The 13793-nt window shown below is 34.6% G+C and overlaps 1 protein-coding gene across 1 annotated transcript; it reads right to left on the minus strand.

The window, feature by feature from the left end:
* Positions 1 to 536: 536 nt before the first annotated feature.
* Positions 537 to 1662, minus strand: LOC130868290 (EKC/KEOPS complex subunit Lage3-like). The gene is made up of 3 exons (XM_057760556.1): positions 1340 to 1662; positions 855 to 983; positions 537 to 681 (listed from the first exon to the last, which is right to left on the minus strand). Exons 1-3 carry the CDS (start codon positions 1660 to 1662, stop codon positions 537 to 539), a joined length of 597 nt encoding a protein of 198 aa, XP_057616539.1.
* Positions 1663 to 13793: the final 12131 nt, after the last annotated feature.

Consider the following 13793-nt stretch of genomic DNA (forward strand, 5'->3'; position numbering starts at 1 on the left):
CTCTTCCATGTTAGTTGAGTGCTCTAGCATATATTTATTCATACCTTAAAAGTTTACTTCAAGGCTGTAAAAATGGCTCATATAATAATAGCATTTGATGCCCAAGTCTGATAACTTAACTTTACTAATAAGAACCCAAATAGGAAACTCCCAAAAGTTATCCTCTGAACTCCAGTAGATACATGTGCACACTTAAATGCCATGTGTGCACATACATACATAATAGTAAAAAATAAAATTGTTATTTCTCCCATTTCTAAAATTGTCAATTGCCTTGGAGTACTAGAACATTAGAATTTCAGAAGTTTCCTCTCTAACCAAAGTACATGGGAGTAAAACCTGTATATTTCTGCCATAACTCAAAATAAAAACAGCAACTCAATATTGTTTTCTTCATTATCCATCATTTTAATATTCACTCCTTCATTAACACTGACTGATACAGTGTGATAGGCTCAAAAGAGTGAATATGAAGGCAATGGGACAGTTACACAAATCCTAAAATGCCCTTGCCTTGTCTTGTGGGTGAAATGACACTAGGATTCATTATTTCTTCCTCTTCCTTGTTTGAAAACAGCCATAAACACTGGCCGTGGGATATTCCTCATCACCAAGGAAAGCTGGTCAAGGAAGGCATTGATGGATGTTCGGAAGAGAACAGGATCTTCAGTGGCCCACCTCCTAAAAGTAAAGAAGTGACATCATCATGGGAAAAAAAAAGAATCTCTACAGTGTCACCATACAATGTCTTCTGCTTATGTCTAATTCACTCAAGTCTCCATTATAGAACTTCTAGAATACACATCACCTCCCAATCTAAGGCCCCTCCCACTCCAAACTCTTGGAGAACTAACACAGTCAGAGTACTGTCATTCACGGTGAACTCCTGCTGAACCATCACTTGTTGTTGTTGGACATTTGAGGCCAGGGATCTGCAGGCTATGTTTGCCTCCACAGCAGTCCTGAATGGCACTGTTACAGAACTGGAAGGAGATATGGTTAAGGTATTAGCCACTATCGAATCTCTTTTAAGTACGGGCTTGATTATACCTCTGAGGTTTACTTTAGCATGTTCTGAAATGACACCCAAGGCAATTCACAGCCACTTCTTCAGTAGTTCTGGTTTTCGATACCTTATAGCCTGCTTACACATACATGATTCCCTGTTCTGCCTCAATATTGACTCTGCTCAGGACTTACTGTCCACAGTACGTCCTTATGTCCCCTTCCTAGTTGGCCATAAACCTTCCCAAACTAAGTCTCCTCCCAAAGCATTTTTTGAGTTCTGGTCTACATATGTCGCCATAGCCACTGTCAGTGTGCTCTTCCTAAAGGATACAACTCCAGGAGTCGACTTCCAGCTGTTGTTCCAGCATCTCCACTGGGTCCTGGGATAATTGGTGCCTGCTCCTCCCGAGGAACTACAGCTGCTTGTTCTGCCACAACTCTTGCCTCTACAGGGCTCCTTGAGTGGAGGCTGCCTTGGACAGCCTGGCTACCAGAATCTTGTGGGTGACTTTCACGAGGGGAGTTTCCATTGTCATTCTCGGCTTCAGAAATCTGTGAGCTAGCTTGCTCATCCGGGTTTTCAGATGTATGCTGGCTACACTCCTCTTCTTCACCACCTACTCTACAACTCTTGTTCTCACCAGGATCCTGCATGGTTAAGTGGGCTATTCCCCCAGTGTACCACTCTAATATCACTGCCCGACCACCATTTGCTAAGGGAATGAGATGCCAGTACTAGCCCCGCCCATTTAGACAAAGGGTGCCTGTGTGATGCGCACAGTGCCAGAACAAACAGGGTCTCGCGAGAGTAGGAGAATCTCGTGGGAGTTTCAAACATCTCCAGAGATTGTACCTAGCAAACTAGAGCTCCTTCATTATCCTTGGTGATCAGAAGTTATCAGAAAACACTGTGAGCTTTCTACTTTGTACAGTGTTAGATATGGGAATCATAGTATTATAATGCAGAAAGCACCATAGAGAGAAAACTGGCTTTTTCTCTTTGGGTGGGGTAAATAAAGTCTATCAATGCCTTGCTTGAAACCGTGCTCCAATAGCACATATTTCAATTGATCTTGTTTTTCTGGATTTCTACACACCAATAGTAAATGATATTCTTTTTGTTGTTGTTGTTTTGTTTTTTGAGACAGTCTCTCTGTGTAGCCCTGACTATCCTGTAATTCACTCTGTAGACCAGGCTGGCCTCAAACTTACAGAGATTCATCTGCCTCTGTTTTCTGAGTGCTGGGCGTAAAGGTGTGTGCCATCATGCCCAAATGTAGTTTATATTTGGATATATTAATGTGAGCCATCTTTTCCTTGTATCTTAAGCAGTGATTTCTGTTAGAGTTCTTGGGAATATGTAGATGTTTAACCTACCTGTTCTCTAATAGTTATTCACAGTTAAGATGACAATCATATTTTATAATAGTTTAATTATTCAAAACAATTTTAAATTTAAATGTAATTTGATCATATGCTTGACCTTCCTCAAGCCTTTTCAGATTCTCTACCCATGCCTACCCACCCAACATTAATTTGTTTCTCAAAACAAACACAAAACAAACAAAAACCCCAATTTAACAAGACCCCCCCCAAAACAAGAAAATTATGTAAAAAACTACCCAAAAGAAAACAAAACAAGAAGACAAGGGAGAACAAAACCAAAACCAAACAGACAACCCCCCCACCAAATTGTAACCAAATATAAGCATACAAACACAAAGAAAACCTTTGGAGCCCATTATGTGCTGGTCACCTACTCTGAAACAGGCCTGCCTTGGAGTGATTGATATGCATATCCAGTATCATTTTATTGGAAAAATCTCATTTTCTCTCACACAGCATGTACAAATGACATGTGGCTAGGTTTTCAATCAATTATTTAAAAAGTGCCAAATGAAATATACTAAGGTAAAACAAAAACCCTTGCATCAAAGTTGGACAAGACAAACCAATAGAATGAAATTTGCCTAAGAGATGGCCCAAGAATCATAAACTCACTTGTGTCTACACTCACAAAAAGTGGAATATATATATATATATATATATATATATATATATATATATAGAGAGAGAGAGAGAGAGAGAGAGAGGATCTGGATAGGTCCTGTGCTTGCTGCTTCAGTCTCTATGAGTTCACCATTTGAAAGAGTTTGTTTTGTTTGTGTACTCCATCACCTCTGAACCTCTGGCTCTTCCACTTTTTCCACATCTACTTCCATGGGGTTCCCTGAGTTGAGAGGAGAGGGATTTAATGGAGATATCCTGTTTAGGGCTGAGTGTTCCAAGGTCTGTCATTCTCTGTGTAATGTCTGGCTGTGGGTCTCTATATTTTTTTCCCATCTGCCACAGGAGGAAGCTTCTCTGATCCAATATGTTCTTTTTTGTTCACTTTTTAATTAGCTAATTTATTTGTGTAGGAACACCAATTCATGCTATGGAACATGGGAGGTAGTCAGTTAGTCATCTTTACATGATGAGCTACCTCACTTGTCTGAGAGATTTTTAAATTGTATTAAGGATTTCTGTTTGTTTGCTTGTTTGATAAAATGTAGGCAATAGAATGACACATTTCCATAGTATTTAGAAGTTTTTGTTTTGTTTTCAAAAAATATTTATTTGTATGTGGGGGAGACAACACATGCCACATTGCATGCAGAATCAGAGGAAAACTTTTGGATATAAATAAGCTTCCTCTACCATGTGGGTTCCGGCATTGGAATTCATCTCTTCAGGACTTTGCAAGTACATTTTCTCTGCTTAGCCATCTTTCCAGCCCAAACTTTACATTCTGTATCTGTAGTGGGAGCTGCGGGCTGTGTTCCTGCTGCCCCAGCTCCTGGTAGCCTGGCTAGCTTATGCCCCAAAATAACAACACACAAACTCTATTCATTTAAACACTGCTTGACCCATTTCTGTTCATGTGTGTAGCACCCCAAGGTGTGCTTACAGGGAAGATTCTAGCCTATGTCCATCCTGGGTCGGAGCTTCATCGCGCTGCTCTGGAGAGGAGAGCATGGCGTCTGTCTCTCAGAGGAGCTGCCCTGCATCTTCGCTCACTTCCTCTTCCTCCCAGCATTCTGTTCTGTTTACTCCACCCACCTATGTTCTAACCTATGAGGGCCAAGCAGTTTATTTTTAACCAATGACCTTCCTCCATCATGTATCATTTTCTTTTATTCCTCCTTTTGAGACATATTCCTATTTTATATACACTACATTGCTGGAACAGAAGTAGATTTTAGAACTCAGTGGTCTCAAGTTTTTTTGAAATATAGCAAAATTCACATAGACATGTAACATATATTAAACATATATTAAATTAAAAATAGATGTTTTATAAAGCAATTTGTGATTGAATATTGTAAGATAAGTTTTTGATTAAGACACAAGTAAAATATGACAAGTAAAATAACAATGATTATAATTTCATTGTTTTCTTCTAAGTTATTTTTCTCTAATATTTTGAGGATGGATATTATATTTTATTCTTTATACCACCCACAGCACTGAACACAACATTATTCATAATGATAATGGCTAAAACTTACTCAATGCTTTTTATGTGACAGAGAGTGTTCTATGGCATCTACTTAAATTAACTAATTTTATCCTCATAATTTAATATTCTTCATATCCTAAGGCAACATATTTCAAAATAACTATTTTACAAGTTTATTGTAAAAATTAAAAGAACTAAATTTATATTATAATTATTATAACACTTAGAGCATCTTGAAAATAGAAAGAAATCCCTGAAGGTTTAAGTACTTAAGAACAGTATACATATTTTATGTACAAGCACACAGACTCAGAGAGTTTATGGACAACTAAATTCACAAACTGCTAAATGGTAGGGCAAATATTCAACTCAGGCATGGCAATCTAGTTCCTTATATCAATCCCATGAGTATTATAAACAAAGTTTTCTTTTGGAATAATTTTCTTGCCTAGTTAATTTCCATGGAGTACAGAAATACCTCTAGGCAATTTCTGACTCACTTTAGAGCAATGAAATTTCTACGTTATCAAATGTTTTGGCAAGTAGCATTTAATATTTTTGGCTATTTTTTCTCTTATTTTAGTTATCAAAAGAATATGACAACACAACAAATAGTATAACTAAAAATTGTAATGTAAAACAATGTTAGCTTTCATGCTTTTTCTTCTAACTGTCCATATCCCTGTGCAAATATTTCTGCTATTTTGTGTTGGAGATTGACATGTGATATGTTATTCAATAGGCAATAGGAATTCTGTTAGGATGCCACTCTGCCATTACACTGTAAAACTCCCATTAACAAACTGCATTCTGAGAAAAATATCATATTGTGAATGTCTGATATATGAAGTCACAAGGCACAAAAGTCTGTGGAGGCTTATAGTTGAAAAAAAATAAAAGAAATGCTCTGAAATTAATTCTCCAATAATTTAAATTATCTTAGAAATGGAATAATTTCTTGTACCTAGTAATAAGAAAGCATCAGCAAATATGCTGCCTATATTCTAGTGAGGCACTGAAGAAGGGAATGCAGGTTAATAACATTAAAAGTTTTGATGAACAGAATATGTAAGATTATAAATGTATGTTAACTCATGTCTATGTTAATTTATTTTACACAGCAATAGCTAGCTAATATGTCTAGTGGTACTTGAAGGTACCAGAAGCTGGTCATCTTGTTTTATTCTACGGTCAGAAACATAACTCAATAAAGTGAGGTTTGAAAGCTCTTAGAAGTTTTAACCCAATAATTTTGTCTGTATAAAATACTATATAAAATAATGAGCACAGTATCATGTTTTTGAGACAGCATCTCATTGTGTAGACTTGGCTGTCTTGGAGCTCACTGTGTAGACCATGCTGGCTTTAAAATCACAGAGATATGTATGCCTCTACCACCCAAGATCTAAGATTAAAGGTGTGTACCAACATGCCTGGTTGCCTCTACAAAATTAATCAGGAAAAACACACATGCAAAATACTCTTTATAGTAAGTATATTTTAGATGCACAAAACTAAACAAAATAAAGTTTCACTTAAATAATAATTGGTTCAAATATTCATATAGTTAACTGAATTTTATGATGTTGTGAAAAATTTGGATTGTGGATTGTGGTGTTTTTTTTTTCCTTGAAAGAAGGCTATAAAATTGAGAAGAAAACAACCATTTTGACAAGCTAACAAGCTAAATGCTAAGGAAAGGAAGCCAGGCTCAGACAAAAACCACATTTCTTCATATTTTCATCAGAGCTCACTAGAATTTTGTGGGGCAGAAAGGAATTTAATGTTCTTGTGTAGCAAAAAACAAGAGATAGTAATTCAAATAAAAGATAAATATGAAATTCTTTTTCTGACACAAATATGTACACATATGATAGAAAAGCAGAAGGAAAAATATTGAAGTAAGAAAAGAAACAAAGATCAGGGTGGTTGAACAAGAGAGAACTATGATAAAAGACATGTAATAACAAATGTCACATATCTTTTCATGTATGAATAATATATATGCATGTATATAATATGATCACTCACATATATAATTTCAATTGGGATGGGAACTACAGTATTTGGAGAGAAAAACAGGATCAATGAAAATTTAATAGAGACAAGGGAGTATATACAAAATGTATGACAATAGAGTGGTCCTCAACATTTTGTATATATACTAAAAAAGAAGTTTAAATTTTATTAAAATATCATGGAATGGATCACGTGAAATATTTAAGTAGTCATTAGGTCAAGATTATTCTACTCTCATGAATTAATTAAAGTAATATTAGTTTTATAGATTAATCAAAAATATATTCTTTGTTGTAAAATTCCTCCCATGAGTTTCATTATTTTCCAGAACCTGCAAAGTCCCAAACTGCAAGACAATGATCCAGTAAACTTTTATCCTTAATAATTATCTGCAGTTCAATTATAGCAACAAAAAATAGGCAAAATCAGCAATAAAAATATGAAATTAAGATAATTGATGTACCTTTCTTCCTTAGATAAATAATACCTCTTCATATCCCAAGGCAACATGGGACAGATGATTCTCTTTATAAAGGACTTGTGAGGCTAAGTGGCACTGAAAGGTGATTGTGTAAAGTTGTGAAGGTAAAGCCTTGGTTAAAGTGGAATCCCGAGAGTATAAGAGATGGCAGGGCTGTGAGACATTTGCTGAAGAGAACTGCACACCAGGAATGGAACCAGCTCAAAAAAAATCTATGTCCCAAGCAACAACATACAGGATTAAAGACATGTAAGCTCTTTGACATTAGGTATTAAGGTACAAGATTTGGTATTTTCCCTGGTGGCTTTCAGTCTTGTATTGGACTGGTGTTTATTCACTATGCCTTCATGCCTTGCTTTTGGAATGAGAATGCATATTCTGTCACATTTTATCTTGAAAGTTTGCAATTTGCTTTTCTATGTTATAAGAAGGTTAAAATGTGGCTGTGAGTGTTAGAGATACTTTGGACATTTGTCAGTATTGAGACTGTCAAAGATTGTGAGAACTTTGAGGTTGTGTTAAATGTATTTTGTATCATAAAATGGCAATGAGTCTATTGTGAGCAGGGAATGAAATGGTATGGTTTGGATGAAAAGTATACCCCATAGGCTTAAGTAATTGAATACATGATTCATAGCTGGTAACACTGTTTGGAGAAGCTTTAGAACCATTAGCTGCTGGAGTCTTGCTAGGGAAAGTATGTTACTATTGAATGACTTTAAGAGTTTAAGTGCCCACCCATCAAGTTGACTCTCTCCTTCCTATGTGTGGAACAAAATGTGCTCTCTTGTCTCTTTTTCTTCCTACTGCTATGCTACACTCCCACCATTATGGACTCTCCATCTGTAACTTTAATTGAAAATGAACTCTTTCTTGGATAAGTTGCTTTTGGTCATGTCATTTTATCAAAGACACAGGAGATTGCTCTATTCATGAAATTCCAAAGTCAACCCTAAGTGCCTACCTCACAACTACAGGGTCCCTTGAGTCTGTTTTTTCAAATATTTTCCTACTTTCTTCTTTCCATCCTGTCTCATAAACTGAGCCCAACACATTATGAAATTAAACTTTCGTTTTTCATTCCAATGTTTAAACAACATTTTGAGATATAAGGCTTGGCTTTTCTATTAAAAAATAATTCTCTGCATATGTTGTTCATAGCATGATATTGTTCTGGTCTTTTGAGAACTTACAGTAACTTAAGGAGTTGTTTGAAGTAGAAGATTTTTTCTATACCTCTTCTTACTTTGTCTAATATTGATTCTATTTGTTATCCTATTTATAATAAAAGACTAATATGCTATAATATCTCCTTTGTCCTTATTTCCTGGATTCTTCACATGGACTGATTACTTTTTTCTTTATTATTTTTTGGTACCTGATAACTTGATGTCAGTGAGACAGACACTGTTTTCAGGAACAAATATACAAAGATATGGGATAGAAAAGGTTATTTGCTTGCTTTGTATTTGTGAAAAGTGTTGGTTTTAGACAGGATTTGCAGCAGATTGAGAAAAAAAATTTGCTTTGGATATTGAACAGGAGGAAGTACATAGAGCAACCATCTTTCATGGTAACTTGAAGGCAGCAAGCTTTCTTCTTCTTCCCCTTCACCACACTCTATTTTTGCATGAGTTTAGCTCATCATGGTTAGAGGAATAATCTGAAATAGAATCATCTGACTCCTCACTGACATCTGCCATACTGAAATGGCACAGGCTAAATGTACTTCAATACTCTAGTTTTCTCTCTGAATAACTTTCTCTGGGCAATGAGAACCTGTATCTTAAGCTTAGGTTTGCCAGAAAAAAACAAAACCAAAACCCTCCAACCCCTAGTATGTCTTTGGTATCATGGCAATGTTTAATTTACTTCTAATAACTCTGTGAGAGGAGGACACATATTAATGAGAAGTTCAGACAATGAGTGCATTTTTCTCTTTTTCTTTTCTGTTTTGACTCTGTTAGCTTTTTATCTTAATCTATTTTATTTTATTGTTTTACCTTAGAAACCTATTTTCTTTCAAATGAGAAACAGGGTGGATTTAGATAGAGGGAGAGGAGGGACTAAATGGCAAGGAAAAGAGGGACGGGAAACTATAATCAGAATTTATCATTTGGGGAAAAAATTCAATTCTCAAAAAAGAATAAAATAAATTTAAACAACTGTATATTATGACAGCATTAACAACTGTGTGATTATCGGCGACTTAATATTCTATAGATTTTAATACTTTAAAATTAAATTAATTATTTTGTTAATTAAAAATTATATATAATATTATACATTGACATACAAAAATGTCATAAGCGTGCCTATTTTGGTATCCATTTATGAAGCTAATACATAAAAATTAGCAAGAACATTCAAAAGGAGAGCAAGATGAAATATCAAAGCAGTTTTCATTTGCATTTTAATGAAAACTAAAGATAGTAAACACTTTTTAGGTATCTATTGTTACTATTTTTGTTGTTTTGAAAACTGGTAAGAATCATAGCCTATATTTAATTGGGTCATGTGTTTTCTCAATTGACTTTCAAGTTCTTTATATATTCTGGGTATTAATCCTCTGCCAGATATATAGTTGGTAAAGGTTGTCTCCTAGTGCATGGCCTTCCTAATTTTATCAATTTCTCCCTTTAGTTATGCAGAAGCTTCTTAGTTTTATGAATCCTGCTTATCAATTATTGGCATTAATTCCTGGTCAATTCTGAAAGTCCTTTCCTTCCCCCATTTCTTGTACTACTTATGTTTTCTTCTAGAAGTGTCAGTGCTTCAAGTTTCAAATTAAAGTCTTTAATCCATTTGGATGTGGATGTTTCATGCAGAATGATATGACAGAAATATATTTAATATTATTCTTCTACATGTTGATACCCAGTTTCTCCAACATTATTTCACAAAGATACTGCTTTCCTCCAGTGTGTGCTATAGTTTATAATTTCTGTATTGTTGTACATTGATGAAATGCCTTATTTTGTGTCAATCACAGAATGTTTTTATTACAATAGCTTTGTAATATAGCCTGAAATCTAGTACAGTAATCTTTCCAAAACTATTTGTTTTATTCAGGATCACTTTGGTTTATCTGGGATCATTGGTGATTACATAAAATTTTTAGATTTTTTTTTGATTTCTGAGAAGAATATTGTGGGGATTTGGGTTGGAGTTACATTTAGTCTATAAATTGTTTTTGATAGAATGATCATTTTCACAAAATTAATTTTTATTAAACTATGAACATGAGAGATTTTTCAGTCTTCTGATGGTCTCACAAATTTATATCTTCAGATATTTGAAGGTTTTTTTTTATCCAGATTTTTCACCCTCAGTTTTTAGGTTCATTTCTAGATGACCCTTTGAGGACACTATGAATGGAATTGTTTCTATGATCTCTTTCTGAATATGCTTGCTATTGATATACAGAAAAACTTCTGATTTTGTGAGTTGTCTTTGTAGTCTTCCATTTCTTAGAATGTTGTTGTGTCTGGAAGTTTTCTGATGGAATTTTGAGGACCTCTTACATATAATATCATATCATCTAAAAGTAGGAGTAATTTGAGTTTCTTACTATTTATATATTTAATTTCATTCTCTTGTTGTATTACTGTAGCAGTAATAATAATAAAAGTCATTTTATTGTTATTATTACTTCGATTTTCTTTTATGCATAATACATCATTTTCAAATGGGAATAACCTGTAAGAAAATGTGAGATCAAGAAAGGTGGCAATAAATTCTGGTGAAGATACTGACAAAACAAAACCATAATTTACTTTTGTGGAATTACAAACTGACTCAACCACTGTGGAATCCCAAAACAGTTAAAATGGATTGATGGCTCTATCAACATGACTCAGCTACATCACTCTTTGTCATATACTAAAGGGACTAGACATCCTACTACAGAAATAATTGCTTGGCTGTGTTCATTGTTGCCTTCTTCACAATACCCAAGAAGTATAACCAAACTAGATTTCCTTCAGTTGATACAAGTGAAATAAATATTGTTCATACACAAAATAAAAGTATGAAATTTTCAAATAAATGTATGGAACTGAAAAACGTTATACTGAATTAGGTATTCCAGATCAGAAAGACAAATGCTCATGTTCTCATTTATTTGTGGATTTAGGTTCAAAACTTTAGATTTAAGAATATAACCTGCATGAACCCCAGAATACAGCAATGTCAAAAGAGGCCATCCTACTGAGGGGTGAAAGTAGAGCCGGGTGGTGGGGTCACATGCCTTTAATCCCCACTCTAGGGAGGCAGGCAGATATCTGTGAGTTTGAGGCCAGTCTGGTCTACAAGAGCTAGTTCCAGGATAGGCTCCAAAGCAACACAGAAAAACCTTGTCTTGAAAAAAAAAAAAAAAAAAAAAAACAAAACCAAGAGGTGATAGTAGGACATAAGTGCTAAGAAGAGGAAATGGAGAAAATGTTAGGGATATTCTAAACAGAGAACAGGAAGATAAGGTAATGCAGAAGGAGAGTTAGGAAGGAAAACTAAATAAATTCAAATGCTTTTAAAAAATTATAGAGTAACATTATTTTATAAACTATATGCATAATGTGCATGTGTTTATTTATATGTTATATATGTATGTGTGTAAGTATATATGTATTCATATGGGGTAAAGTTCTTGTCATGAACCTTTTAAGAGCTAATATTAAGTACAGCACCATGTATGAGAAAAATCTCTTTATGTGGTTGGTCAGGAGACTCAGAAGAAATCCTGGAAGAGTATTGCCCTTGGTTGTCTTGCAGAACTTGAAGGTTGGTTTTGACACCACACATTTTTGACATAAGAGATGGATAAATTGATCTAAAACTGACCTGGGAACTATCTCACTGAGAACTAGGTCTCACCATATTGGAAGATGCTATGCCAGATATCAAGGAAAAGCAATCAGCAATCTTACTCAGCTGTAAAAATCTTTAAACCTCAACAACTAATTGCCCAGCAAGATACCCTAAGTGGTTTTAAAGTGCTTTTCTATTATTATTATTATTATTACCAAAAGATGTAATTGAACTTAAAGGTCCACTCAGTAGGAAGAAATTCCTGCCTACTAGTATGAGCTTAGGTATTTACCCATGACTTGAGAGGCTCTCAAACCCAGAGGAGAAACTACTATTGTCATTCTTAAACCAAAAAACAAAAATCAGTCTGTATTGTAAATACCTTTTCTGGTACCCACAGATAAATATAGCTCATATTTTCATCAAGGAAACTTCCTTTTTGAGTGGCTAGATGTTACAACAAATACTAACAACTGGTCAAAATGCAGAGAATATATGGCCACAGGACATACAAACACTAAGCCATCTCTCCGGTTACCATGAATCATTTTGTATAAATACACTTTTTAAAAAAAAATCTTGTATTTTGCCAGATTTTAGTAGAATAAAACTTCTGATTTTGTGAGTTGTCTTTGTAGTCTTCCATTTCTTAGAATGTTGATTGTATCTAGAAGTTTTCTGATGGAATTTTGATGGTAAAGGAAACTATACAAATATAATAGAGATTTAAAATGCACTCTTAGCTGAACAATGATGATTTCTAGGAAAGAAGAGGGAGAAAGGCGGTAAATGCCAATGGAGAGAAGATAACAAGTAAACAAGACTTCTATATGTAACAATACTGACATGCATAAGAACTCACAGAAATAGTAGCATCATATACATGGCCAGCACATGTTTTGGAACTTTGGCTAAGAATGGTCCTCATGGGCTCATAGATTTAAATGCTTGGTTACCAAAGAGTGACACTATCTTAAAAGATTAGGAGCTGTAGCCTTATTTGCAGAAGTGTGTCACTGAGGGTGGATTTAAGGATTCAAATGTTCAAACTAGGCCGAGTGTCTGTTTTCCTGTTGTCTGTAGATCCAGATGTAGAACTCTCAGTTCATTTTTCAGCACCAGATCTGCCTATATGACACCATACTTTCAGCCATGATGATATTGGTCTAAACCTCTGAACTGTATGAAAGCTCCAATTAAGTGCTTTCCTTTGTAAGATATGATGTCATCATGGTATGACTTAACAGCAATAGAACACTGCCAAAAACACATTCCTAAGTCAGTTGGAGTTCCAGAGCTGAGAAGAAAAGTGGATAGAAATCTCCATCCCTTACCAAGAAGATATCTCCAATGAATAACTACTTGCAAAAAAATCTACAAAGGAGTTCTATTGGATATACAAGCCACACCTAAGGACAGGCCATATTTCCAGAAATACAAAACAAAATGAACTCAATGGTATTTTTAGACATTTTCTCATAATGTTTTGGGCATTTTTTGTTTTACCTTACAGGTCTTTTCTTTACATGTTATGATTTCCAATTTTGTGATTTTTATGAGATTTATGTGTGTGCAAATGTGTGTGTTTGAAACTCAAGGAGAATCAGGTGTCTCTGCCTTCTGAGTGCTGTGATAAAATGCATGAGAAAAATTTTAAAAACTCATGATTTAAAATGGGAAAATCTAAAGAAATCAGTATACTCTAAGATACATGACTTACCAAGATTAAGCCAAGAGAGTACAAACAAGTAAAATAGATATATAATATGGGACCTAATTGAAATATTTACATAGTTTTCAAAGAAGGAAAAGTCCACACATTACTGGAACATTATACCAGACATTTAAAGAATGAATAACAGTAATGCTACTTAAACTCTTTAATAAAATCAAAAAAGAATGAACATATCCAAATTCATTGTATGGCCTCAATATTTTACCTTGATGTCAAATCAAGATAGGGATGTAACAATAAGA

The sequence above is a fragment of the Chionomys nivalis genome, chromosome X, assembly GCF_950005125.1.
Source record: "Chionomys nivalis chromosome X, mChiNiv1.1, whole genome shotgun sequence".
NCBI lineage: Eukaryota > Metazoa > Chordata > Mammalia > Rodentia > Cricetidae > Chionomys > Chionomys nivalis.